Genomic DNA, 25,037 nt, shown 5'->3' on the forward strand with positions numbered 1-25,037 from the left:
TTTTGCTATTTAATTTGATTAAGAAGCCATCATGTTTCCTGTTCTCAAAATTATGTTCTTGGTTCTCAGGAACAGTACCATAAACTCTGAAAACTCAGAAACTCTCAGCATTGAAAAAGATGAGAGCCTGTTCCCTCCACATTTTCCATCCAGTGAAGAAGTCTCTTCCAATCTGAGCAACGACCATGTCACACATCTCTTTGAACACGTCTCTTTGACTCCTGACTTATGTTTTCTCTCCTTTCAAATCGAGTCACACTTGAGAAAAAATAATTTGCAGGTTATAGTGAGTGGAGAAAAAATGGCAACAAAAATAGAAAATCTGTCCAAGTTGCTAGAAGTCATTTAGAAGATCCAGGAGGAGTCTGTATTCCCCGATGTAGCATGTTAGTGCAAGAGGATGGCAGGAAGACGGAGAGGCTGCTGTGAGCTCCACCACGCCCCAAACTGGGTAGACCCATGAGGTCTTGAGGGAGCACTCTGAAATGTGACTCCAGATGGTGCTGGGAAAAGTTCCAGCAGCAGAAGAAGCTCCATGAAGTGGCGGAGCATGGTCCAGGCACCACCCAAGGAAAAACAGCCAGCTTTGCTGGTCACTCAGCCTTTTTAGGGGCCTCTTTTCAAGAGAAGGGTATTCCGTATTCATTCTAGAAAGTGAGGAGAAGAACCAATTCGGTTCAGGGCCATGAATACTAGTGGGACCGTGACAAAAATAGCAGACTGGGCACATAACTGCTTTAAGTTACGGCTTAGCAAATGCTTCTGGTCTTGCTTTAGGCGAAGGTATCCCTTCTGTATCATCCTAGATCCAATTCTGTCTGCTTCCCTAAACACATCTTTGTAGGTTCCAGATGAGCCCACAGGACGGGAATTTTGCAACTTCAGTGTCTATCTCAGTGTTTGGCCCAGAGAAGTATTCAACAGATTTATTTACTCAATGGATCTTTATTAAGCAAGTTTTTGGCATCAGAAATTATGCCACATACTTAGGATGAAATTATGAATTAAGATAAACACGATCCTTACGCATGTCATATATCTGCCATCCACTGAGTGGTTAAAAGAAGGGAGGGAGGAGAGGAAAGGGGAAGAAGGGATGGCGTGGGGAGAGGCAATGAAGAAGAACGAGGGGAAGGAGAGAGGGGAAGAGGCAAGGAAGGGAGAAATCTCACTGCTGATTTGTGACTCTAAAAAGGAAGCTGCCAGTATGATTCTGTCGATTCCTGGCCGCTGAAATCCTGGTGAGAATTATGGCATTACTTTCTAAAGGAATATGACTTAACCATCTCCCAGAAAAAAAAAAAAAAATCAAGTTCATGGTCATAGTTTAAAGAACAAAGTGCCATGGTAGATGAAAAAGAAATAGTCCTAAATTCTTAACCTCCTGAATCTTTTTTGGTTTGGTTATTGAGGAGCAGGACCATCACCAATCCTGCATTAAACTTTCTTAAAGCCTAATTCAGTGGCTAACAGTGATTTGTAGCAGTGAAATTCAGTGACTGTAGGAAAAGGTAATTCTCTTTTAAAAAAAAAAAACCTGGGGGAAATAATATTTCTTAAGATATGGCCATCACGCCGTTGAGAAGAATAGACCAGTCTCCCTTTTAAAGATTCTTCTTCATTTTTTCAGTTCTTTATAAAAACAAAAATATATATAGATAGACCTGAGTGGTACGCTATTTTAAAGCAGACTTAAGGAACTTCAGGAAATTGAACTGGCTATTCTCGTTACCCTTTTGTATTAGATGCTCTTAACTCTTTCACAGTATGTTCCACTCAGATATTAATCTGGCTGTAGAAAAGCACTAATTTTAAATTGAATTGTTTTTGATGTTTTAGGCCCTCTCTCAGGAATGAACTTTGTTCCACTGACTCTATCAGTGATAATCCCTAAGAAAGAAAGGGCCATTAAGATCAATCAGCCCTATGAACATCATCTTGAACAAATCTGTAGATTTTATTAAAATTTCCTGGTAGTTAAGGATTTGGGGAATAATCTTCTAATTAGGAAGAAGAACCCATCCTCTCCTACCATCCTGAAGCGTGCCCCTTTTGGTTATGTGATTAATGCAACCCCCTTGAGAAGTCCCCTACCTGCTCCCTGCCCTCAAAGAGATTATAGTTGAGAGATTTATCCCAGATTTGTCTTAGAACATTCTGTTATCAAATAGTAACATGGAGGAAAACCTTCCAAGGACTTTTGCTGGGAGATGTGTCTATAGGAACATTAGAGTTCTTTCAAAACTTGATATTATGGTTCTTAGTCTCAGGAGAACTATTTCTGCCCCAGAACTGAGAACTCACTTGTTTTGTGCCTTTACTGTGTCTTGTTGTCTTTGTTCCACTTGCCCTCCTTAGCAGATCTTCTGTTTAGAAATAGATATTTGCAGGCATTATTGGTTATTAACACATCAAATGTGTTTTAGAATAAAACCAAAAGTATAACAAAGTCATCAAAAGGCTGATCTGTCTTCTAATCTGATTTTTAACCTGGTGGAATGTTGACAAAAACTAATTAATGTAGAGACTTTGTAGAGCAAGACTCATTCCTGAGATCTTTTTGGAAAATTTCATATGAATAGATTATTCCAGAGTACTGAATTTTCCCCTTAAAGGAATAAGTTAATGGGGAAAACATGGACTGATTTCAATCCCAGTTTTATGCTCCTGGATGTGGGATTCTGGACAGGTGTTTGGCCTGTCCGAATTTCAGTTCTTCAGTCTCTAAAAGGCAGTGATAATAATTACTTCACAGGCCCATTGAAAGGATTAAATGGATTAAATGTGATGAGGGGGAAGGTGCTTTCTACACAGATGACCTACGGTAACCAGTAGCCCCTCCTTTCTGCCTTAAAGGCCAACACACTTCCTGTTCTAATCATGTTGAAATAGTTTGAGGATGTGCATGTTTGATAGCCAGTATCCATCATTTTAGCCAGAATATATGAAACATACAAAAAACAAAAGCAAGCCTTTAAAAAAATTATTAGCAATTATGTTCTCATATGATTCAGAAGGAGTCATTCCTAAGAGTGAAGGACGTTTGTAGAGTTATTTGCCTTTATGCTGAAACTGAGAGTGAAAAAATTTTTGAGTTCCTTCAGGTTTTTGCTGTCGTTTTGCTCCAGTTTTATGAGATACTGTCAGCAATTACTCATTGCAGTTATTAATTATACTTTTCTCTCCTTATTCCCTCACCTCTGATTTGTGTCCTTTCTAATCTAATCATCATAAATCATCTTAAAGTCATGCTTTCAAAGGAACACAATTCAGAGCACCTAGGTGACGCAGTTGGTTAAGCACTGACTCTTGGTTTTGGCTCAGGTCATGATCTCAGGGCAGTGAGATGGAATCCCACCCTGGGTTCTGTGCTCAGCAGAGTCTGCTTAAGACCCTCTCTCCCTCTGCCCCTCCCCCTGGTACTCTCCCTCTCTCTCTCTCTAAATAATCTTAAATAAAGGAACACAGTTCAACTCTTGTCTCTGGGCACTATGTATCTTGGAAGTACTGATTTTTGTATGCTCTGGATAGTTTGTTTTTTGTTTTTTGTTTTTTTCCTTATCTCCTGATTTGGGGTCATGCTTTGGATAGCTAAGAATGCCAGCTACATGGTATCTGGATAGTGAACGACTCTGGCCTGGCAACTGGATGTTTTGATGACAACTGGTAAATGAGTTTGATGTTGCGGTAAGCCTTGTTCCAGGGATTGGTGTCTCTGGATCATACAAGGGTCCAAAGTCCATTAATAGGCTTCAGAAATTTGTGACCCCACTGAAATCGTGTGCAAATTTTATATGCCTGTGTGCCCATGCTGATTTCTGGAGACTTTATTTGTAGCCCTTATATAGTATTCAAATATGTTCCTGACATCAGAAGAGTTAGAACCTCTGATAATCCATATTCGAAGTCTGGTATTAGGAGGCTAAGAAACTTGACCTCTAGATTTTACCTGCCAACAGTCCTCAAATCCCCCCAACCCTGAAACTGGAAAGCCACTGAACCCTTTTGACTTGATTTCATTGTCTGTGAAAGTGTTTGTCGGGGGGATGTTGTAGGGGAAAACATCATACTTACAATAGTCATCATTGCAAATAAGTACTCCCATCCACCAATTCTTCTTTGAAATCTTAGCTGTGAAAATGACCTTCCTAGTGAATTGATTATGTTTCCACTTAGAATGCTGGCCAGTTGCACTGGTGCCAGTACCAGGAGACAGTTCTTCAGCATGTCCTGAGAGCTCTTGGTCCTCAACTGTCTGGTCAAAGATGTTTGTATACCAAACAGCCTTGGAACGTATTGAATCCTGCTTGCTGGAACAGAGGACAAGTTTGCTTCATGTTTAGTATGCAAAGATAATGTCTCCCTGTGGGTCAAAATTTGGGCAGATTTGGGCACTTGGGTGGCTCAGCCAGTGAAGTGTCTGCCTTTGCCTCAGGTCATGGTCCTGGAGTCCAAGGATGGAGTCCCGCATCAGGCTCCCTGCTCTGCAGGGAGTCTGCTTCTGTCTCTGACTGTCCCCTGCCTCATGCTCTCTCTCTCATTCTCTCTCAAATAAATAAATAAAATCTAAAAAAAAAAAATTGGGGCAGATTTGTTTGCAGTCTGCTATAAAAAATTGGGGTTCCCTAAGCATGGGATTCCTCAACTGTGACCCAAACTCACTGGTTTGCCACATCAGCCCCTCTGTGGGGTGGGAGGCGAGGGATGGATGCAAACATGAAGTTCAAGCTGCTTGCTGAGCTGTGAGTGATGTACTCCTCCACCCACGACCTGGGAGCCTTTTGGCTTTTCCAGCATCTGTGAAATGACGGCAATTGGATTTGCTAGCATGCAAGAAGAGTAAAATCTCACTCTTCACAGTTCTTGACACCACTGTCATAATGCCTGTGATTCCTTTGAAAATACTTCAGGATAAAGAGAGAGGTGTGATTAATTAGGGGAAGTCACAACTCAGGTGTGTCTTCCAGAACAGATACTCAAGGCGGGTTAACACAGCATTCATTTTTCCGTAACTCAACCAACACCAGAAGCTTGACTATTAGGATCGCCCCATCAGAAATGGATTTTTACTGGTAGAATTAACATCTCACTGATTACTATGATGAATGTTAAAAATGGATTCTTGCCAGTGAGATTAAAGGCATTCAAGATTGTGGATTAGCTCAGAGAGTTAACCATACTCCCTGTCCTTACATGATGGGATTAAGCATCCATCCAAGCATCCAGCCATTATTCTAAGTCCCAGTGATATTCGAAATATCTAACAACCAGTTTTTCAGAGGCCCTGACCCATCCAAACCGAGACAAATCTTGACTACAGCCCTGGAGACCCTGCTCTGCCAGGCACCGTTTCTTGGGTTTCTGGGACGGGAGGCTAGGATTCTCTAGAGTTCTGAGAGGCAGGGAAGGGACAATGGAACTCGGGGAAGTGCGTGTTTACCCACCAGTACTGAGAGGTACATATTTTCATATTTTAGCAAGAGACCCAGCTTCACTGAAGCATTCCAACTACGTGTATGCTGCCCTTAGGAATGGCAGCCACGGCATGATCATCCCTGAACAGCTCAATTCCCAGTCTTTGGGGGATTTCTGGTGGTTTGTTGCCCAAGGGAACAGAACCCTGCCCTAGAACATTGCTCCAGTGCTTGCTTCATGCCAAGTGGTCTCCAAACTCTTAAAAGGTAGAGAGCTCTCTTCTTGTCGGTTTGCTGGAAAATCGGCTGCAGGTGCAGGCCATACGGAGGACCAGCAATTAGAGACAATCTAGGTCCCTTCACACTGTCTTTCGTGGCCATTTATGAGTCAGGGGAGCTGAATTTCAGGTTGTTCCAGCCTTTAGAAATGGCAGCGAAAGACAGAAACCAAAGGATAATCTGTCATCATACACTGAGTAAACCCCACTCACTCCTGATGATCTCAGGCTCCCCGCTACGGAGATGGGATTCTGTGTCAGTTCACAGCGGGAACACAAAGGCCACCAGCGTGCACTGTGTATATGGAGCCAATGTGTGTGACTTACCACCTTAACAGTGGCATTATCTCTAGTGACACTTTTAGGATGGATTTGGCAAAGATTGATAACAACTGCACTAGCAAAGACTCAGCTGGCCAGACGGGACAAAGGGGAAACCGTTTTTCATATGTAGATCTTGCAAATATCTTAACACAATCATTTACTGGACCATGGAACAGAGGTCCATTTGATTGGTGGGATGGTAAGAATTCAGATATACTCACCCTGCTTTTCTGACACTTACACTGAAATTGATTATGTTTCTGGAAGCACCAGGGAAATTTTCTTTTCTTTTCTTTTTTTATTTTATTTTGTCTGTCCATCTTTGTGTCGCAGGAATGCTACATAAGCAAAGCATCTTTGCCACCTGTTTCTTAGTTATGAGGCTTTTATCGGAATTCAGGATGGGAGGATCCAGGGCCTTGAGTCAGTGCAGAGTTTAAGAGGAAGGACCCAAATGGGTCTGATGGAAAGGAAAAACAGTGAGCAGGCTTGGTGTGGTAGGATCAGGAACACCCCTGACAGCCTCGACGTGAGAGGACATGAAATGTCCTTTCCTGTGCAGCCACACCCAGCAAAATCACCCAGATGTCTGTTCTTCGGGTATTCCAGAACCAGTTTCTCTGACGGACTCTGTTCTCTCTAACACTGCCCTTTTTTCGTTGCATTGTGCCAAATGTATATAATGTAAAATTTATCATTTCAACCATTTCTAAGTGAACAGTTCAGTGGCAGTAAGTACATTCACAATGCGCAATCATCATCACTGTCCGTTTTCTATTTCCAGAACTTTTCCATCATCCTAAATAGCATCTGTACCCAGTAAAGAATAACTCTCCGTTATTTCCAACCGCCAGACCCTAGGAACCACTGTTCTGCTTTCTGTCTCTGTGAATTTGCCTATTCAAATTAGCTCCTACATGGAACCCTGCAATATTTGTCCTTTGGTGTCTGCCTTTTTTCACTTAGTGCGGTATCTTCAAAGCTCGTCCATGTTGTAGCACATATTGGAACTTCATTCCTTTTTATGGCTGAGTAATATTCTGTTAAATGGATATGCCACATTTTGTCTGTTCATCTAGCCCTGCTCATTTTTTGTCTAGAGATTGAGAGTTGTTTTCATGCTGGTGATTTATTTATACTGAGAACATCTGTTCCACTGGTTTGTTGGCAAAAGAGGTTTATCCCCCCACACACAACTTTATAATTCTTTGCTTTGGCTTTGTGAGGTTAACTTTAAAAAGTACAGGTAGGTAATGATGTGGTATACATACTTATCACCCAGTTACTCAGGCAGGACTAGATTTTTGGTTAAGAATAACCCAGCCTCAGTGCCCGGCTTTAGATTGGAACCAGGAAATTAGGCTGGATTTAGATTGGAACCAGGAGAAAGACTCTCCTGCTGGACATATGAGAGACCTGGGAAAGTGACCTTGGTCTCCTGAGCTACATTAACGTCACTGGCAAAATACAGGAGGTGACCAATGTCAAGGATGTGAGCACACCATGTGACAAATCTGTCCAGAACTTGTGTTTTCCAGAAGTTTTATTGGAATGCAGCTAGGCTTGTGTGTTTACTTGGCATCCGTGGCTGCTTTTGACCTAAAATATTTACTACCTGGCCCTTCTCAGAAAAAGGTTGCCAACCCTTGCCCTAGATGGCTTGTGTGTTTACTTGGCATCCGTGGCTGCTTTTGACCTAAAATATTTACTACCTGGCCCTTCTCAGAAAAAGGTTGCCAACCCTTGCCCTAGATGATCCTTCTCAAATGTTCGTTTGCTCTGAAATCCATGATGCCGTGATAGGCTAGGTGGGAGTAGGAGGAGCGAGGAAAAGTCCCAAGGATGCAGAAACCTAGGTGTGATGCGCTGGTTCTGACAAAGCTGGGTTTCTTACTGTAGCCCTAACCCCGCGTCCTGACTTGGCATCCTGCTCTCAGCTGGACTTGCCAGGGATGACTTTGATGGCATATACACCTCCTGTAGTTTTTTCTTACAGAGCATATGCTTTGCTCCTGTAAAGTCTTATCAGCTGGAAAAGCCCCTCTCCTTCAGTGGGAAGTGATGTTTCCCACAGGGAGCATGTACAACCACTAGCCTGAAGACAATTTGTGGAGGCGAAGAGACCCTCTGTGTTTCTGCCCTGCGCCTCTGGGAGGAGAAGGATCCGGGGCTCCAGTTGTTCCTCACCTGGACACCTGCATTCTGCCTCTGGATGCCCCTCCCCTAGTGTTTCACACTCTTTTATGATTAATGCTAGAATGTCCTCTTTCTTTAGGTAAATTTAATCTGCAGGCTGTTGGCTGTGTTGGCTGTGGTCCGCTGGGGCGGGCTTTGCTTGGCAGGAAGGGCATGAGCTTTTGTGTTAGGTGGGGTGCAGCTAGAGGGCAGGGACTCCTCAGACCCCCCGCTGAGGGCTGTGCTCCACAGAGTAACTTGTGCAAATGGAGTGGAAGAGGGTGGATGCCTATTTTCACAAGGAAAATTACGTAACAAAAATTGCACTTATGCAGATGTCTCATTTTGCATGCCATATGACCAACGTCTTTATTGAGTTCTGGCTCTTTATATTTGTTTACAAGCATAAAAGCTGCCCACTCGTTTTATATATAGATGTGTGTGTATGTATATGTATGTGTATATGCATATTTATATACATGGGGGTATGTATATGTACACATGTATATATAAAATATATAAATTTTTATATTCATTTAATTTTGATTTTAAATGAGCTCAGATTTATAGACATGTTATAAAAATAGAACAAAGGATTCTCATATACTCTTCATCCAGATTCTCTTAATATTAAATTTTATCATATTTGCTTTATCATTCTCTCCCAATCTTCCTGCTCTATTCTGTCTCTCTCAGATACAACGCTCCTCCAACCCTAGGCACTTAAGGGAATAATTCCTAAAAGTAATGTCCTTTTACATAGAGTACAGTTACCAAAATTAGAAAATTAACACTGATGCAATACTATTATCTAATCTAGCTCTTACATTGGTACGTCTTAAGTGTAGAACTATACATGTGAGAAATGGAATTTGTTGGGCTTTTCTTATAGTGAGTATTACTTGTTCCGGATTTTAGTTCTACTATGTGGTTTTCTAGTCGCAGAAAATAACAAACACAAAGTAGTATTTAAAGTCTCCAGCTGCTTAAAAATATGCTCGCTGTCCAAACCTACCTTATGATATTAGGACATATTAAGATTTCAGGAAAGAAAGAATATACTGCTAGTGACAGTAGTAGTAATAACAGTAAGTAGAAATGTCTTTTGTCCCTGATGTATGTCTGGGCTCAGGCTACTGAGCTTCAGGGCAAGCCCAGCTATCATTCTGAGAGTCCAGCCCTTTTGTAAATGTGCAGATATGAGACCTCGAATGGGTTTTCTGGTAAATCCCTAAGTGGAGGATAGCTAGCACCATTTCCTTGGGAGGTAGTACATAGTACTTGGGCAAAACTTTTCTTTTTTCTTCAGCTCCTTACCCTCAAGTTCAAGCTAAAACATTTCTTTGGAGACAGGAGAGACACAATAGAGCGAGTTAACGTTAAAGCTTTTTAGCACAATTTTTGTGGCGTTCCAGAAGAGAAATGTATACCATTGTGCTGAGCACTGGGTGTCATACACAACTAAGGAATCACTGGACACTACATCAAAAACTAATGATGTACTGTATGTTGGCTAATGATTTAAATTAAAAAAAAAAAGAATTAATTTGTATTTCAAAACGGTTTTTTCCCCCTACAGTCTGAGACCCAGATGGCACGTAGTCATAATTGAGTATAGAGCTTGCACACCAGGCATTGCCTTTCGTGGACTCCTCTGGAGAGCCCTGGCCTCACTCCTCCTGCTCCAGCTGCTGAATGAATGAAGCTGGACTGGATCAAATTTACAAGGCTGACATATATTTTCGGATCAGAATTTACCCATAACCTATCTCCTTAGACATGGTGCTATTACGATGCCTATCTTACCTCTTCCAGAGAGTAAATCCCTGCTCCCTTTGACATTCATGCTTGTGAAAATACTTACTCAGGCCATAGCTTGAGTGTGTCAGTCCTTACCAGTGTCACTTCTGCATTTTATGTTCTTAATGTGTGGAGGGGGGTGGGGTGGCATTAGGTTCTGATCCAACTTATTTATTTATTTATTTGCATTTTATATTTTTACTAACATCCTGGTTAACCTGTGGAGAAAGTAGGGCAAACAAAGAAGGTTGGGGGGGGGGTGTGGATCTCTGAAGACATTTCGTGCCTCCTCTTTTTGTTGAAGTGGTTCCAGTGCTCAGAGCTAGTTATTGTTCATTGAGGCATGCTCTGTGTTTGGGGGGAAAGGTCTCATTCAACTTCCAGAGACTTCAGACCCTACTGTTCAGTATCCTGAGCCTGGGTCTGAGGGGCAGGGCAGGCAGATAAAGTCAGCCTGCTCTGTTTGAGACAAAAACCACAGACCTTGAGGAAAAACACTGGGGCCATTCACTGTGGTGCTGCTCTAGAAATGTAGGAGGCATGAACATGGCCTCCCCTTGCTAGGGCATTTTGGGAAATTCAGTGCTTAGGATTTGAGGGATTCTACCATGACCCACACCTCCCCACTGTCTATTTTTTCAGGAGGTACTAACGGGGCGTGCCTGAGATCTGCTTTTAGAAAGCAAGTCCCTACAGGATACCCAGAATGCAGTACGGCTGGACCCCTGATCACCCGGGTGGCTCAGTCGGTTAAGCATCCAACTCCTGGTTTCCACTCAGGTCAAGATCTCAGGGTCCTGAGATGGAGCCCTGTGTCAGGCTCTGCACTCAGCATGGAGTCTGCTGGGGATTCTCTCTTTCCCTCTGCCCTTCTCACTCACGCTCTCTCTCTTTCTCACTCTCTCAAAAAAATGAATCAGTCTTTTAATAAATAAACAAACCAACAAATAAATAAATCAACGGGGCCCTGAAGCTGTGTACAAGAGAGTTTATTCTTCCAGTAATGAACAGACAGGCACGAGCCCATGACCTTGAGAAAGAGCCACACTTCATGGACTTTCTTCCTTCCGGTCTTTTTACCTCTCCGTTTTGTACCCAGCAGCCAAGTGTGGGTGTTCATCCTTCTCTTCTCTTTTCAGACATACAAGAGCATTTTAACCACTTGTTCCATTAAACGTTGGAATGAAAGCCTTTGTAGGTTTGAGGCCAAAGGTTTAAACTTGTTTCTTTTTTACTAGTGACACCTTTGTTCAGTCACTTCACAAAAGAACAAATGGAATTTGGTCCTGCGATAGATTCTTTTCGTTCTTGGTTGTTGTGTTTTTTTTTTTTTTTTTAATGCTTATGCAGACAGGATGGTCTGACTATTCAGTGACATGAAGGAATTCATTCAAGAGAGGAAGATGTATCCAACTTTTGTCCCTGGTATTGAAGAGGACAAAAGTTTCCGTCTCTCCACTGATCGTTCCACCTTCGTGCCCTCATTATTTATACCAAAGAAAAGATGACATTGAAAACTTCTGCTGCTTTTCTAAACACAGGCTTTGCATTATATCTTAGCCTGGTGAACATTTTAAAATATCACAAAAGAAAGATATTCAACCTTGATAAAAGAAGTCAGTCGTCTTGTGATATCTGGACTCAGGCCCTTGTGGCCACAAGGGTGGAAACTTGGAAGTGACCTAGTGAAGAGAGGAGAAGATGGGGGTGGGTGAGGGAATTTGCTCAGGTTCAAATGCAGAGCCCAGGGAGGGCAGCACGCAAGGAGTTTTGTCAAGAGGGCAGGAGTGAGAGGGCGGGGCAGCCTGAGCGATACCTTGTTTTCTGTTATGTTACAGCAATGTTGCAAGCAGTGGGGAGCCCTGGGTCCACATCTCTGTACAGAGGTGAGGATGGCATCATGGCTCCTGCCGACTACTCAGGGTTTCCTGACAGTGCCCTGAGAAGGAAGCTGGCTTGCACCTAGGACCTGGAACCCTCCCTCGGCTCCTCAGGGGCAGAGTCAGGGAAGGGTCATAACACGCAGTTTGGGGCACACTCAGAGCCAGGTTCACACGGAGGGAGAATCAGTTATCTGAATTCATCAAGCACGTTTCCTGGACCCGACCTCTCCACATTCTCTAGAAGGCATGGGATTGCCAAGAGAGTGCTGGTTGGGTTCTGCCACGTTGGGAACTGGGGGCCAAGTCAGCCAGAGGCAGGCCTTTAATAACTAGAACCATGCAAGGTGGACACAGGGATGTGGAGTATTCTAAGGAGACCCATGCATTCCAAGGGGTCAAATATATTTTATTTCTCCTTGGCATGTTAAGTTCTAACAAAGACAAGTGATAGTGATGTAGGAAAGACATTCAGGTTCGAAGCCAATGGCCAAGAAAGAATTCTTGAGACATCTTTGGTACAAAAAGGTGGTTTTCTTAAAGCAGGGGGCAGGACCCGTGTGGGCAGAAAGAGCTGTGCTAGGGTCATGAAGGGTGACACATTAAGTACTTTCGAGTTGGGAGAGGGTTAGGGGTAGTGTAAGCCTCCCAAGTATTCAGAAACAAGGTTTCTAGTACCTTGAGGGGGTTAGCTATTTTGGGGAAAAAGTCATTTGTTACTGTCTAGCAAAACCCTAGTCATGAGACCCTCCAGATGTATATCAGTGGGCCATCTGCTTGGGGGATGATTGCCAACATGTATCTTGGGAAGCAGAGATAAAGGAAGTTTCCAAAGGAATTTTTATATGTTCAAGAAGACTTAGAGGGTCATGGGACTTGGACTAAGATTGCCTTTTGCCCTTAGCAATATCAGCATTGAGGCAGCTGGGTCCCTAGAGGAATGTCACTCTGCCTGTTTCAAGGACTTGTCGATGGGCTGTAGGCAGTAAGGAAATTTAATTTTTTTTTCTTTTTCCTTTGTTTCCCACATCAACGAGTACATCAACAAGTTTCCCACATCAACAAGCTACACCATTTATTTGAGATACTAGGCAAGTTACCTACTTTGCATGTAACTCAGTTTCTTCATCTTCACACTGGGAATCACGATGGGAAAATACAATCAGATTTGTTTCTCCAGTTTCTGGAAAGCATCAGAGGCAAAAATGATGGAGGAAGAGATGCCCCTTGCAAACTGTTCCTCGCCTGGTTCACAGTCTGTATACATGACAGGTGTTACATAATTACTAATTTCAGATTCCTCTTCTCAGCACAAGTACCATGTCGGATACTCATTCATGCCAGGAACATATAGCCACCATCCGCTGTGGTCTGGGCATTGTCCTAAGCACCTGGATACCAAAGGAGAGCAGGCGGACTCAGTATCAGACAGTAGGCTCTGAAATGTTAATGAGACCAATTAATGGAAAAGCAGAGGTTAAACTGCCATTTCCTCAAAAGATGAAAAGATTTCTGGAATTCCACTGTTATTCCTAGACAGGCTGGATTCCTTGTACTTTGTCTTCTGTCTCCTTTACTGACACAAGCCCCACCAAAACCAAACTTAAGCCTTCTGGAAAAAAACAGCCACACCCCATCTCCCCTTTGGTCCTGCCCTGGAATGCTGCCAAGCATCTTTTTCCATTGACTTGGCAGGTGGCCATGGATTGCTGCTTTCTGTCCCATTAACCTCTATTTTATCTGTCAGGAATAGTATTCCCCATTGTTGAAAGCAGCAATTTGCCAACCAAGCAAGCTTGGAGTCCTGTCTGATGGAGCATTACAGAGAAACAGAGAGCAAAAGGGAAAGTTGAAACAGATTTGCTTCTCTAATTTCCTGAAGGGATCACAGACAGAACTTGCCCTCTAGTAAAATGCTTTTGGTTTGCATTATAATAACAAGTATTTATTGCCTTGACAAGGGGAGGGAGGGGCCTTGGAAGAATGGCCCCGCATTTCCTGGTTTCCTTTAGTCCTTTTACTACTACTCTGGGACCACCAGGCCACTGAAAACATAGCAACTTTCCTGATAGCCTAAGGTACTGAAAAAGACTTTTTCCTCTTACTATTGTAAAACATGGTACTAATTTCTTGTTATGAATCATGCGGGTTTGAACAATAGAATCGTGCTCAAAGGGGAAAAAAAAACTCTCCTTTTTCTTTTTCTTGTGGAGAACTTTGAAGTACGGTGCGTTCAGTGTGCAGTTGGAAAGTCACAGAACTTTCACGAACTCTAGATATTTTGTATTTGTATTTATGTTTCATGAAAAAAGAATCTCTCTTGTATCTGGTTAATTTTATCCAACTGAACTTCTCCAAAATATCCAAGGGATGGTTTCAAAATAATGCAAGTGACGTGAGCGATTCTTGAGAGTCGATCTTACTAGAACAATAACTTTGTTAGACCGAGGACCCTTTCGATCTTGTTCGCTGCTGGATCTCCAGCTCGTGTAACATTGCAACACCTGTAATAGGTGCTTAAGATTTATTGATAAATGTTGAATACCTTACATTCCTGTCTACTAATACAGGTGAAAATTCTGGAGAAAGTTTTTAGGCTTCAAGCTCTCCAACTTTGGAGGTGGTCATCTCTTGTTTATACCCAAAGTGGCATTCCTTTCTTTCTTGAGCAATGCTTTAACAAGACCTACATATGCCCCTCTTTCTCCATTTCCCTGCCCCCAAGTGCAAGTACACTCTTCCCCTGGCCTTTCACATTCCCACTTGGCTTGTTCCTACTCTTCTTCCAGGTTTCAACATCTGTTTCACATCTAACTTAAGGCTCACCTTCACTGACCACATTCTAAAGATTCCTTGTGTCTTAGCATCCTCAATTTTTTTTTTCTCTTCAAAGGACATGTCTCAGTTATCATTATATAATTATCTGCATGATTATTGTTTCGTACTTCCTTGACTAGGCAAGACTGCTTGTGAGCAGTCTCGGTATCTATCTTGTCTCCAACAAGATCCCCACCACCCAGTGATTCCTAGTTAGTGTAGCCACTTAATAAATACTTGTTGAATCAATGAATGAATTGAGGGGGAGAGGAAGAATGGGAGGAAAGGAATTAAGAATCAAGAATCAGGGGTTAGACGACTTAGTGTTTCTCTAGATTTACCTAAATCCTATTGACACATCTTGATCTTATCAGATTGACCTTCTCCCTTCCCTGCTTCTCAAAAGATACGTGTGTGTGTCTGTGTGTGTGTGTGTGTGTGTATGCTTTTTTTGTATATTCTTTTGAGGATAGTTTGATGGGCTGACTATATTTCTAAATAATGTAAAATACCAGAATAAATCCATATTGATTTAATGATTCTGTATTTTATGAATTACGTAGTAAGAGAAAGTCTTTGTATCTGAAATAGAGGACTATTTTTCTTCTAAATCACACTGAACATTTGTTGCTTATTTAGGATCTGAGCCGGTTGCTAAATTTAAATCACAAAATGTATAGATTACACACATATATTTGCATATATGAGTAATTTGTGGCAATATCTGATGACATTCTCATTTTCTTTTCCTATGGCACACTTTTTGAATAACTTTATTTAGTTCCCTTTCTTTTTTTTTTTTATTTTATTTATTTACTTAACAGACAGAGATCACAAGTAAGCAGAGAGGCAGGCAGAGAGAGAGAGAAGCAGGCTCCCTGCTGAGCAGAGAGCCTGATGCAGAGTTCCATCCCAGGACCCTGGGATCATGACCTGAGCCAAAGGCAGAGGTTTTAACTCACTGAGCCACCCAGGTGCCCTTAGTTTCCTTTCTTTCTATTTGCATCTGATAAACAGCTGGTTTGATGAGTTGACTACATGTTTTACAACACAACAAGAAGGGCTCCAAAAACAATTATTAGAAATGATACAGATAGATTTAACAAGACATGGAGTTGATCTGTCCTTAGGAAGACAGTAGTGTAGACACCGGCTGCTGAATGCTGTAGGAAATGTTAGGGTTCAGAGCTGATGGTGGAGAAAGAATTCTTGAGACGTCTTCAGTGAAAAAAGGTGGTTTTATTAAAATACAGGGTCAAGACCCGTAGGCAGAAAGAACTGCCCTGAAGTGGTCAGGAATGGCCAATTATCTGCTTTCAAGTTGGGAAGGGGTTAGGGATAGCGTAAGTCAGTCTCTAAGGAATTTTGGAAGCAAGGTTTCTAGGACCTTGAGGGGGCTAGCTATTGTTAGGAAAAGGTCATTTATTACTGTCCCCTAAGCCCCTAATCATGAGACCCTTCAGATGTAAATCAGTGGGCCATATGCTTGGGGGATGATGGCTAACATTTATCTTAGGGGGTAGCGATAAAGGAAGTTTCCAAAGGAATTTATGTATGTTTAAGTAGACTCACAGGACCCTAGAGGGTTGGGATGTTAGCCTATGGTTGGCGTTTGCCCTTAGCAGAGTAGTAAGGACGTAGCTGCTGAGCTCCCAGAGGGAGGTCGCTCTGCCTGTTTCAAGGACTTTGTCAAGGGGCTATATAGAAGTCCTAAGGGACTTTTTTTTTTTTCTTTTGCCTTTATTCCCTCATCACTGAAGACTCGATCCTGTGGGTCTTTCAGCGACAGCAGAGCCCGGGTAGGTTGGGTTAGATGGGTGGCGTGGTTAAGCCTCGGACAGCTGAAACCTCGAAAACCTTTATTATGAGAAAGAAAAAAAAAATAAGAGAGATTTTGTTCACTTGCTCTTGTCTTAAATCAAGTTTCCCAGAGCAGATGCTGAGAAGAGGATTCCTATTCAAGAAACCAGTAAGGAAATGGGAAGTAGTGAAGGGGTGTATGCCCGGCAAGGGTGCCATTTGCGGTGAGGTCCCAGCCTCACCCTCATTGCGGCTCTGGAACATTCATTCCACTACAGAGTGTGCCTCACCTCGAGGTGAGAAAACCGACTTTTGTACTCCTGCACCGTCAGTCGTTGGCTACTGACTACACCAGGGGGCACTTAAGTTCTCTGAGAGTATGGGGCAAGGAGGCTCCACACTCATGGGTCTTCTGAAGAGGGTTGCAAGGGTAGCTCTTAGGAGCAGAGCACGATCAGAAGCTAAGGGTGAGAACTCAGGACCAATTAAAGGCTATAAAGGAATTCGGTCGATTATCTTTACCATCTGCTACCAGCCTGGCCAGTTAAGAGTTCCTATAATCCTTTAACTTCCCTGGAGAAAAAAATAAATGATTCTCTCTCTCCTGGGTCCTTAGTAGTAGTTAATTCTTTAGTATCTTCTTTGTCTTTTTTTTTCTTTTTTTAAAGATTTTATTCATTTCTTTGACACAGAGAGAGAGAGACAGCGAAATAGGGAACATAAGCAGGGTGAGTGGGAGAAGCAGAAACAGGCTTCCTTCCAAGCAGGGAGCCTGATGCAGAGTTTGATTCCAAGACCCTGGGACTGAGCCACCCAGGCGCCCAGTATCTTCTTTTTCATCTTTATTTAATATACATGGCTACTGTCACCTTGGACTATTTTCAAACAACTGCCCTTAACAGGTTCTTTTTCTTGAATAAGTGTCCTATAATTAATAGAGAATTATGTCCTCGGCTTTTCCTGTTAGGTCATGGAACTGGTGTAGGTCAATACCTTGTTATTAATGAATGATTGATTGTGTTCCATGTTATGAGCCCTAGGCTGAATGGATTGCCCACAAATTTTGCTGACTTCTTGAAAGGTTCTAAATTATTTGCCATCTCTCAGCTACCCATTAATTCTCCCTCCTAGATTTATTTAATCCAGATGAAGAATAATTCAAAATGGAGATTATTCCTGAGACTTACAAGTGGAGATTATTCCCTAGACACCTTTGCAGATGGTTATCAGAAAATTTGATCCCCGAGGGGGACTCTGTTACCCTTGAAAAATACCTAGTACATCCATGAGTATTGATGGAGGTCACTGTGCCCGTGAGACCCACCCTGAGGTGGAGATGTGATCTTTCAGGATCTATTAACCTATTCAATTAACACACACTGTATGAGGCTGTAAATGCTATAAAATTAGTTTGGCAACTTCTCTCCAAATGTTCCATGTCAGAGCAGGACTATGGTTATTTTTATAATAAATAATTGAGAGTTATAATAAAATTCCAGATTTACTCTGTTTTTCAGGGACTGGCTATTTGCCTACTTTGTTCTCTTTCTTTCTGTTTTTCTTTCCCTTTCATTCAACATTCATTTAGTGAGTTCCTACTATGGGCCAGACACTGTTGTAGGGGTAAAGTAGGGAACAAAATACACAAACATCTCCCCTAACTGAAGATTTCATTCTAGTGGGAGAGACTGAAATTGAACACACACACACACACACACACACACACACACACGGTAGTCACAAACCTTGCTACACTGAGGCAATAAAGTGAGGTAGAGGAGTATTCTGACTCTGATGAAGCAGGTTGGGGGTGGGGCATATCTTTACGTAGCCACCGTTCAGAAGGAACCAGCTGCCTAATGACCTGGAATAGAGAGCTTTCTGAGTGGAAGGAATAATGGGCATGAAGCCCAAAGCCAGCAACAAGCCTCCTGAGGTCCAGAGAGGGCAGCCCAGCCTATTAAGAAAAAAGACAAGAGGGAAGTTGGCCATGAGTTTTGAAAAGTAGGCAGATAACAGCTCATTCAAGTCCTGATAGGCCATTGGAAGGAGATGGATGTTTGACAATCCATTAGGAAATTTTAAGTGAGGCAGGGTCTTAACACGATTTATTTTTACAACGATAGCTGCCTGCTTTGCTGTTGGTGATACCATAGCAGAAGCAGGGGAGACAGGAGAGCAGTGATGACAGGTAAGACCTCAGGAGGGTGCAGGCGGGCACTTGAGGAGTGGTAGTGCAGAGGATACATTTTGGAGAGAGGCAACGGACTTGCCCCTGACTGAGTGTGAGTCTTTGGGCAGGTTATTGCATTTTTCTAGGCTTTAGTTTTCCCATCTCAGTGTGCCTATCCCATCATGTTCCTATGAGGATTCAACTCCATGTAAAGCTCTTCTAACAATTCAGAGCAAGTAGTTAATGCACGTTTTCTATGTTTAAATGGTTATTAATATTCGATATGGAAAGGGAGAAATCAAGGATGACCCCCAGGGTCAAGACTGCACATGGCCTATCGTCTGTGGCCCCAGCTAGTGTGTACTCTTGAGATGTGGAGGCCCTCGATGTAATCTTCCGGCTATTGCTTTATGGTGACCCCAAGCCAACGACTGACTTAGCTTGCCTGACCTCACCTTCTTATCTGGAAATGGAGCAAGGATATGAAGTCAAATCGCATGCTACACTTAACAGTCTTTGTATTTTTCAAGAGAAAAGTCATTAATGAACAAGAGAAAATGACTGACTTCATTAAAAATGGTATAGCTTTCAGTCTATGGTTGGTGTTCAATGACTGAAATCTAAATATCTAGGTGTATGTGTTTGTATCTAATGTAATGTATAAAGGATAAAAGAAAAGAGGAAAATTGTTAAAGCATTTTCTGATGAGATCGTTAAGACTGGCTAAAAGAAGGATGACAAAGCAGAAAAGACAGTGTTCAATGAAAGATATAAAGGCCTTCCTTCCATGCGCACAAAAAGAATAATTTGAATGCTATAAAAAATTTGGGAAGGGGAGGACGAATGAATGCAGAAACTTATTTTATTAATTCCAATACGATATTCTGGTTTAATGACTTCTTATTCTTGAACATGGAACCCAAGTTTGAGTCCTGGCTCCGAAGGGCATCTTGGTTGCTTTGAAGTCTTGGCAATTATGGATAAAGCTGCTAAAAACATCCATGTGTACATTTTTGTGTGGATGTAACTTTTTCGCTCCTTTAGGTAAATACCAAGGAGTGTGATTGCTGGATTATATGGTAAGAGTATGTATGCTTTTATCAGAAACCACTAAACTGTCGCCTAGAGTGGTTGTTTGATTTTGCATCCTCTCCACCAGGTGTGAGAATTCCTCTGGTTCCATAGACTCACCAGCATTTGTTGGTGTCTGTGTTCCCGACTGTGTCGTGCTAATAAGTATAAAGCGGTATCTCATTTTAATTTACCATTCTCCTTGGACATATAATACTGAGTATTTTTTCTTTCATATGCTTATCTGCAGTCTATATATCTTCCTTGGTAAAGTGTCTGCTAGGATCTTTGGCCCATTTTTAAAATCAGGTTGGTGGTTTTCTTATTGTCGAATTTCAAGTGTGCTTTGGTATTTTGGATAAGATTCCTTTATCAGATATATCTTTTGCAAATTATTTTCTCCCACTCTGTGGCTTCTCTTCTCATTCTCTTAACACTACTTTTCACAGAGCAGAGTTTTTGTTTGTTTGTTTTTAATTTCAATGATGTTCTGCCTTTCAACTAGTTCTTTCATGGATAGTGCTTTTTATGGGTTGAGTTCTATCTAGAGTCATTACCATACTCAAGGTTACCTAGGTTTTCTGTTATGTTATCTTTGAGGAGTTCTGTAGTTTTAAGTGTTACCTATAGGTCTGTGATCTAGTTTTGATTAATTTTTATAAAAACTGCAAAGTCTATGTCCAGTTTCTTGGTTTTTTTTTTTTTTTTTTGCATGTGGATGTCCAGATATTGTAGCACCATTTATTGAAAAGACTGTCTTTGCTTCATTTTATCATCTCTGTTCCTTTGTTAAAGATCATTTAACTGTATTTATGTGGATCTATTTCTGGGCTCTCTGTTCTGTTCCACTTATGTATCTGCCTGTTCTTTCTCCATTACCACACTGTTTTGATTACTGGATATTTATAGTAAGTCTTGAAGTTGAGTAGCATCAGTCTTCTAGCTGTGTTGAACTTTGTTGAATTTTGTTCAGTATTAGGTTGGCTATTCTGAGCCTTTTTGCCTCTTCATATAAACTTTAGAATCAGTTTGTCAATATCCACAAAATAACTTTCTGAGATTTTGAATAGAATTGCACTAAATCTATAAACCAAATTGGGAGGGACCAACATCTTGATACTATTAGGTCTTTCTATTTGTGAACATGGAATATTTCTCCAATTATTTTGTTCTTTGATTCTGTTCATCAGTTTTGTAGATTTTCTCATATCGATCTTTTACATATTTTATTAGATTTATGCCTAATTATTTCATTTTGGGGGTGCTAATGTAAATGGTATTATCTTTTAAATTCCAAATTTCACTTGTTCATTGCTGGTATATAGGAAGCAGTTGACTTTTGTATATTGCCCTTGAATATCCAGCGACCTTGTTATAATAGCTTATTAGTTCCAGGAGTGTTTTGTTTGTTTGTTTGTTTTGTTTTGTTTTGTGGATTCTTTCACATTTTCTATATCATGTCAACTACAAAGGCAGTTTTATTTCCTTCTTCCCAATCTGTATACCTTTTATTTTCTTTTCCTGCTTTATTGCATTAGCTAGAACCTTCAGTAAAATGTTGCAAAGGAGTGATGAGAGGGGATATCCTTACCTTGTGGGAAAGGCACAGCACAGTACAATGGAGCAGTCTTCCTCTGCCATTTCTTTTACCCTGAAGCTATTAATAAAATATTGGGCTTTCTTATTGAAGTTTAATGATAACCATATCTAAATAGTTTTGTCAAGATCATTGAAATGGTAGCCTCTCAAAATTCTTCTGAATTTCTTACAGGCACTAATGAGAATTAATCTGAAAATGAAAAGCTTTACATTTCTCACTATTAGGTATATTAGCTGTAAGTATTTTTAGATGTTCTTTGACAAGTTGAGAAAGTTTCCCTCTATTCCTAGTTCACTGAGAATTTTTTTTTTAATTATGAGTGGATTTTGGATTTTTGTTAAATCCTGTTTTTTTTTTTTTGCATCTATCGATATGATTATGTGATTTTTTTTTCTTTTAGTCTTTTGATATGATACATTGTATTAATTGACTTTTTAAAAAAAGATTAGTTTACCCATTTTAGAGAGACAGAGCCTCAGGGCCAGGAAGAGAGTGAGAGTCTCAAGCAGACTCCCTGCCAAGTGTGGATTCCTGACATGAGGTTGGATCCCAAGACCTTGAGATCATGAACTGAGTCAAAACCAAGAGTCAGACACTCAGCCAGCTGAGCCACCCATGCACCCCAGTATATTAATTGACTTTTGAATACTGAACCAGCTGTTTATATTTGGGGTAAATTATACTTGGTTGTGTATATGATTCTTTTTATACATTGTTGGGTTCAATTTGCTAATAGTTTGTTGAGAATTTTTTTACCTATGTTCATGAAAATAATGATTTGTAGTTTTCTTGTGTTTTTGTCTGATTTTAGTGTTAAGGCAGTGATGATCTCACAGAATGTTAATGATTTCTGCTCTAACTCAATTATTTTCGTCTACTTACTTTGAGTTTAATTTTTTCTTCTTTTTATAGTTTCCTAAGGCAGAAACTTACATTATTGATTATAGATTTTTCTTCTTTCTAATATATGCTTTTGATGCCATTCATTTCTCTCTAAGCACTGTTTCCCTTGCAGTCCACAAATTTTGATAAGTTGTGTTTTCACTTTCATTTAATTCAAACTATTCATTTTCATTAATTCAAACTATTTTTTAATTTCTTTGAGATTTCTTCTTTGGCCCTGTGTTATTTAGAAGTGTTGTTTAATCTCCACAGATTGTGGTATTTTCCAGTGATCTTTCTGTCACTGATTTCTGGCTTAACTCCATTTTAGAAAATTTTTGATTTCTATTTTTTTCAGTGTTTTAAGGTGAGTATTGTGGTCCAGGCATCTCTCTGTATTTTCCATGTAACCTTGAGAAGAACGTGTGTTCTGCTGTTGTTGGTTGAAGTAGTCTGTAGATGTCAGTTATATTTGGTTGATTGATATCAAGTATATCCTTTCAGATTTTTTTCTGCCTGCTGGATCTGTCAATTTCCAATAGAAGGGTGTTGAAGTCTCCAACATGATAATGGATTTATCTATTTCTCCTTGAAATCTGTCAGTTTTTGTGTCATGTAATTTGAGGCTCTGTTGATAGGTATACACACATTATAGACTATTATGTCTTCTTGGAAAATTCACTCCTTTATCATAGGGTAATGCCCTTCTTTATCCCTGATAACTGTTCTTGCTTTGGAGTCTGCTCTCCCTGAAATTAAAATAACTATTGCTGCTTTCTTTTACTAATTATATTTTTAGTATTATGGGTATGTTGTTGTTACCAGGAATACTAATCCAACTCTGACAGGTCAGGGCCCATTGGAACCCTTTTCATTATGTTCTCATTTATGATGTTTTATTTTAAAGGTAAGTATTGACCGCAGAAGAACCTGGGAATTTTTTTCAATTCTAAAGAATGTAAATCATTTGGCAATTTTATAAAAACAGCAGTATTCATTTTAGCATCATCCTTCAAATGGATCTCTCCTCAGACTGACCCCTTTGCAGAAGGACTGTTATCTACATTTTGATTTTTTTTCATTGTGCATATCAGTTTGAATGATTTCAGTTAGAACTAATATTAACTGAAATCCCCCCTAACCTGATTGCTGTCATTCCTCCTTTTATTTAGCCAGAAGAGTGGGCACTGGTGGAAGAGAATAGGCTTCTATCCTCTTCGTGAGCAGGATGCGTGGGCCTGAGGTCCTTCTGAAATGCACACAACCATTCTGGCTTTCTTCAGTCTTCAGATAGCTTTCAGCACTTGTTATCATTCCTTTTGAGTGAGCACACCATACTTTTAATGTTGGTATACACTTTTAACTTCAGTTTCGCTGCAGTATCCAGGAACATACACATGGGGAGAAATAACAGAGCATCCTGAAAAATCATCCTGATCTCTGTCTGTTTTCTCTTCCTCTCCCGTGTCCCTAGGGAAGTGTGAGATTGGCTGGGCCTACTATTGCACGGTAGCAGGGGCTGCCACCGCCATGCTGCTGTGCACATGGCTGGCTTGCTTCTCGGGCAAGAAACAGAAGCAGTACCCCTACTGACATGGAGCCACTGAGAGCAAACAGAGGAGAAGATAGGCCAAAGGCGTCTGGAGAGACTGAAACATGCAGCTACTATAAAAGGTGGAATGGTGGTTCTCTGATCCATAGTGTGCTAATGAAACAAAACCCAGTGGAGTGGTCAACATTACATAGTGTCAAAGGGTTGTACAAGATTTGCAAAAGAAATGGAGAACATGGGAAAAGAGAGAAGATGGACCAAAGGCTAAAAATATTGTAGGGTGTTGGGTGTTTCTCTTCCACAGAGTATTGTTAATGTAGAACACATGCACACACCAAACAAACCTATATATGCAAACAAGGGTTTTGGATTTTTTTTTTTTTTAAAGATGAGGACTATGAAAATTAAAAGGGCTAGTAGAAACAGTGTTACGTTGGGAAGCAGGGTAACCCACAGATGTTCCCTGCAGGTCAAGTTGCTTCTGAAAGCACATACAGACATATACGCATCCTCACACATGCTCACGCACAAACATAGCCATTGTCACACAGATTGTATGGGAGGGTTAGTGGTGCATTACTCCTCTGTTTTCTTTTTAATGTACACTTAAAATACAGTATTATCACTTTATAAAGCATACATTAAACCTAATAAATGGACCAATAAGCCACTCTACCGTATTTTGTATATCCTGCATAAACTCGTTATGCCCTCGACATGTGCTCAGTGTTTATACAGACATTTAGAGTTAAGCCTTTGTATTTCAATATTATTCAAAAATATGCAAGATTTCCTTATCTGAGTAGCTCCTGCTATGATATTCTTATGAAGTAAAGAGGCAACTTCCTGTCCGTAGACAGGAAGAGAATTCAGTTGAAGGAGTGAGAGTAATGAGAGACATTTTCCATTCATTAGATCTTGTTTTCTTTTGTTCATTATTGTACTGTGCTGTACCACATTTATTTCAATATTCATTTTGTATAAAAAAATTTTTAAGTGCTATTTTGTTTGTATTTGAAAAACTCTGTGAATAAATTCTCTTTGATCAATAGTTAAATGAGTCATGGAGTGTTACTTCGGTTGTTGGGTTTGCTTCTTTAATTTTCTAAATATAGCCTTTCAACTCCAACAGTCCTATAAATTTCCCTTTGCCTCCTAAGTCCTCCCATTAATTCTCTCTTGAATCACCCAACCAGGCATTGTTCTAGGCACACAAGGTATTAAAGGTAGGTAAGAGCCCCTACTTTCAACTTAAATTCTTTGCAGCTACA

General features: G+C 40.8%; 1 protein-coding gene across 1 annotated transcript in view; it reads left to right on the forward strand.

Moving 5' to 3' along the window:
- Positions 1-24,817, forward strand: part of LHFPL6 (LHFPL tetraspan subfamily member 6) — a 234,410-nt gene extending 209,593 nt beyond the window's left edge. The window contains exon 4 of the mRNA XM_004779235.3: positions 23,689-24,817. Coding sequence (XP_004779292.1) covers positions 23,689-23,807 — 119 coding nt within the window. The 3' untranslated portion in view covers positions 23,808-24,817. The remainder of the gene's footprint in view (positions 1-23,688) is intronic.
- Positions 24,818-25,037: the final 220 nt, after the last annotated feature.

This window comes from Mustela putorius, unplaced genomic scaffold (assembly GCF_011764305.1).
Source record: "Mustela putorius furo isolate JIRA1106 unplaced genomic scaffold, ASM1176430v1.1 tig00004013_pilon_pilon_pilon, whole genome shotgun sequence".
NCBI lineage: Eukaryota > Metazoa > Chordata > Mammalia > Carnivora > Mustelidae > Mustela > Mustela putorius.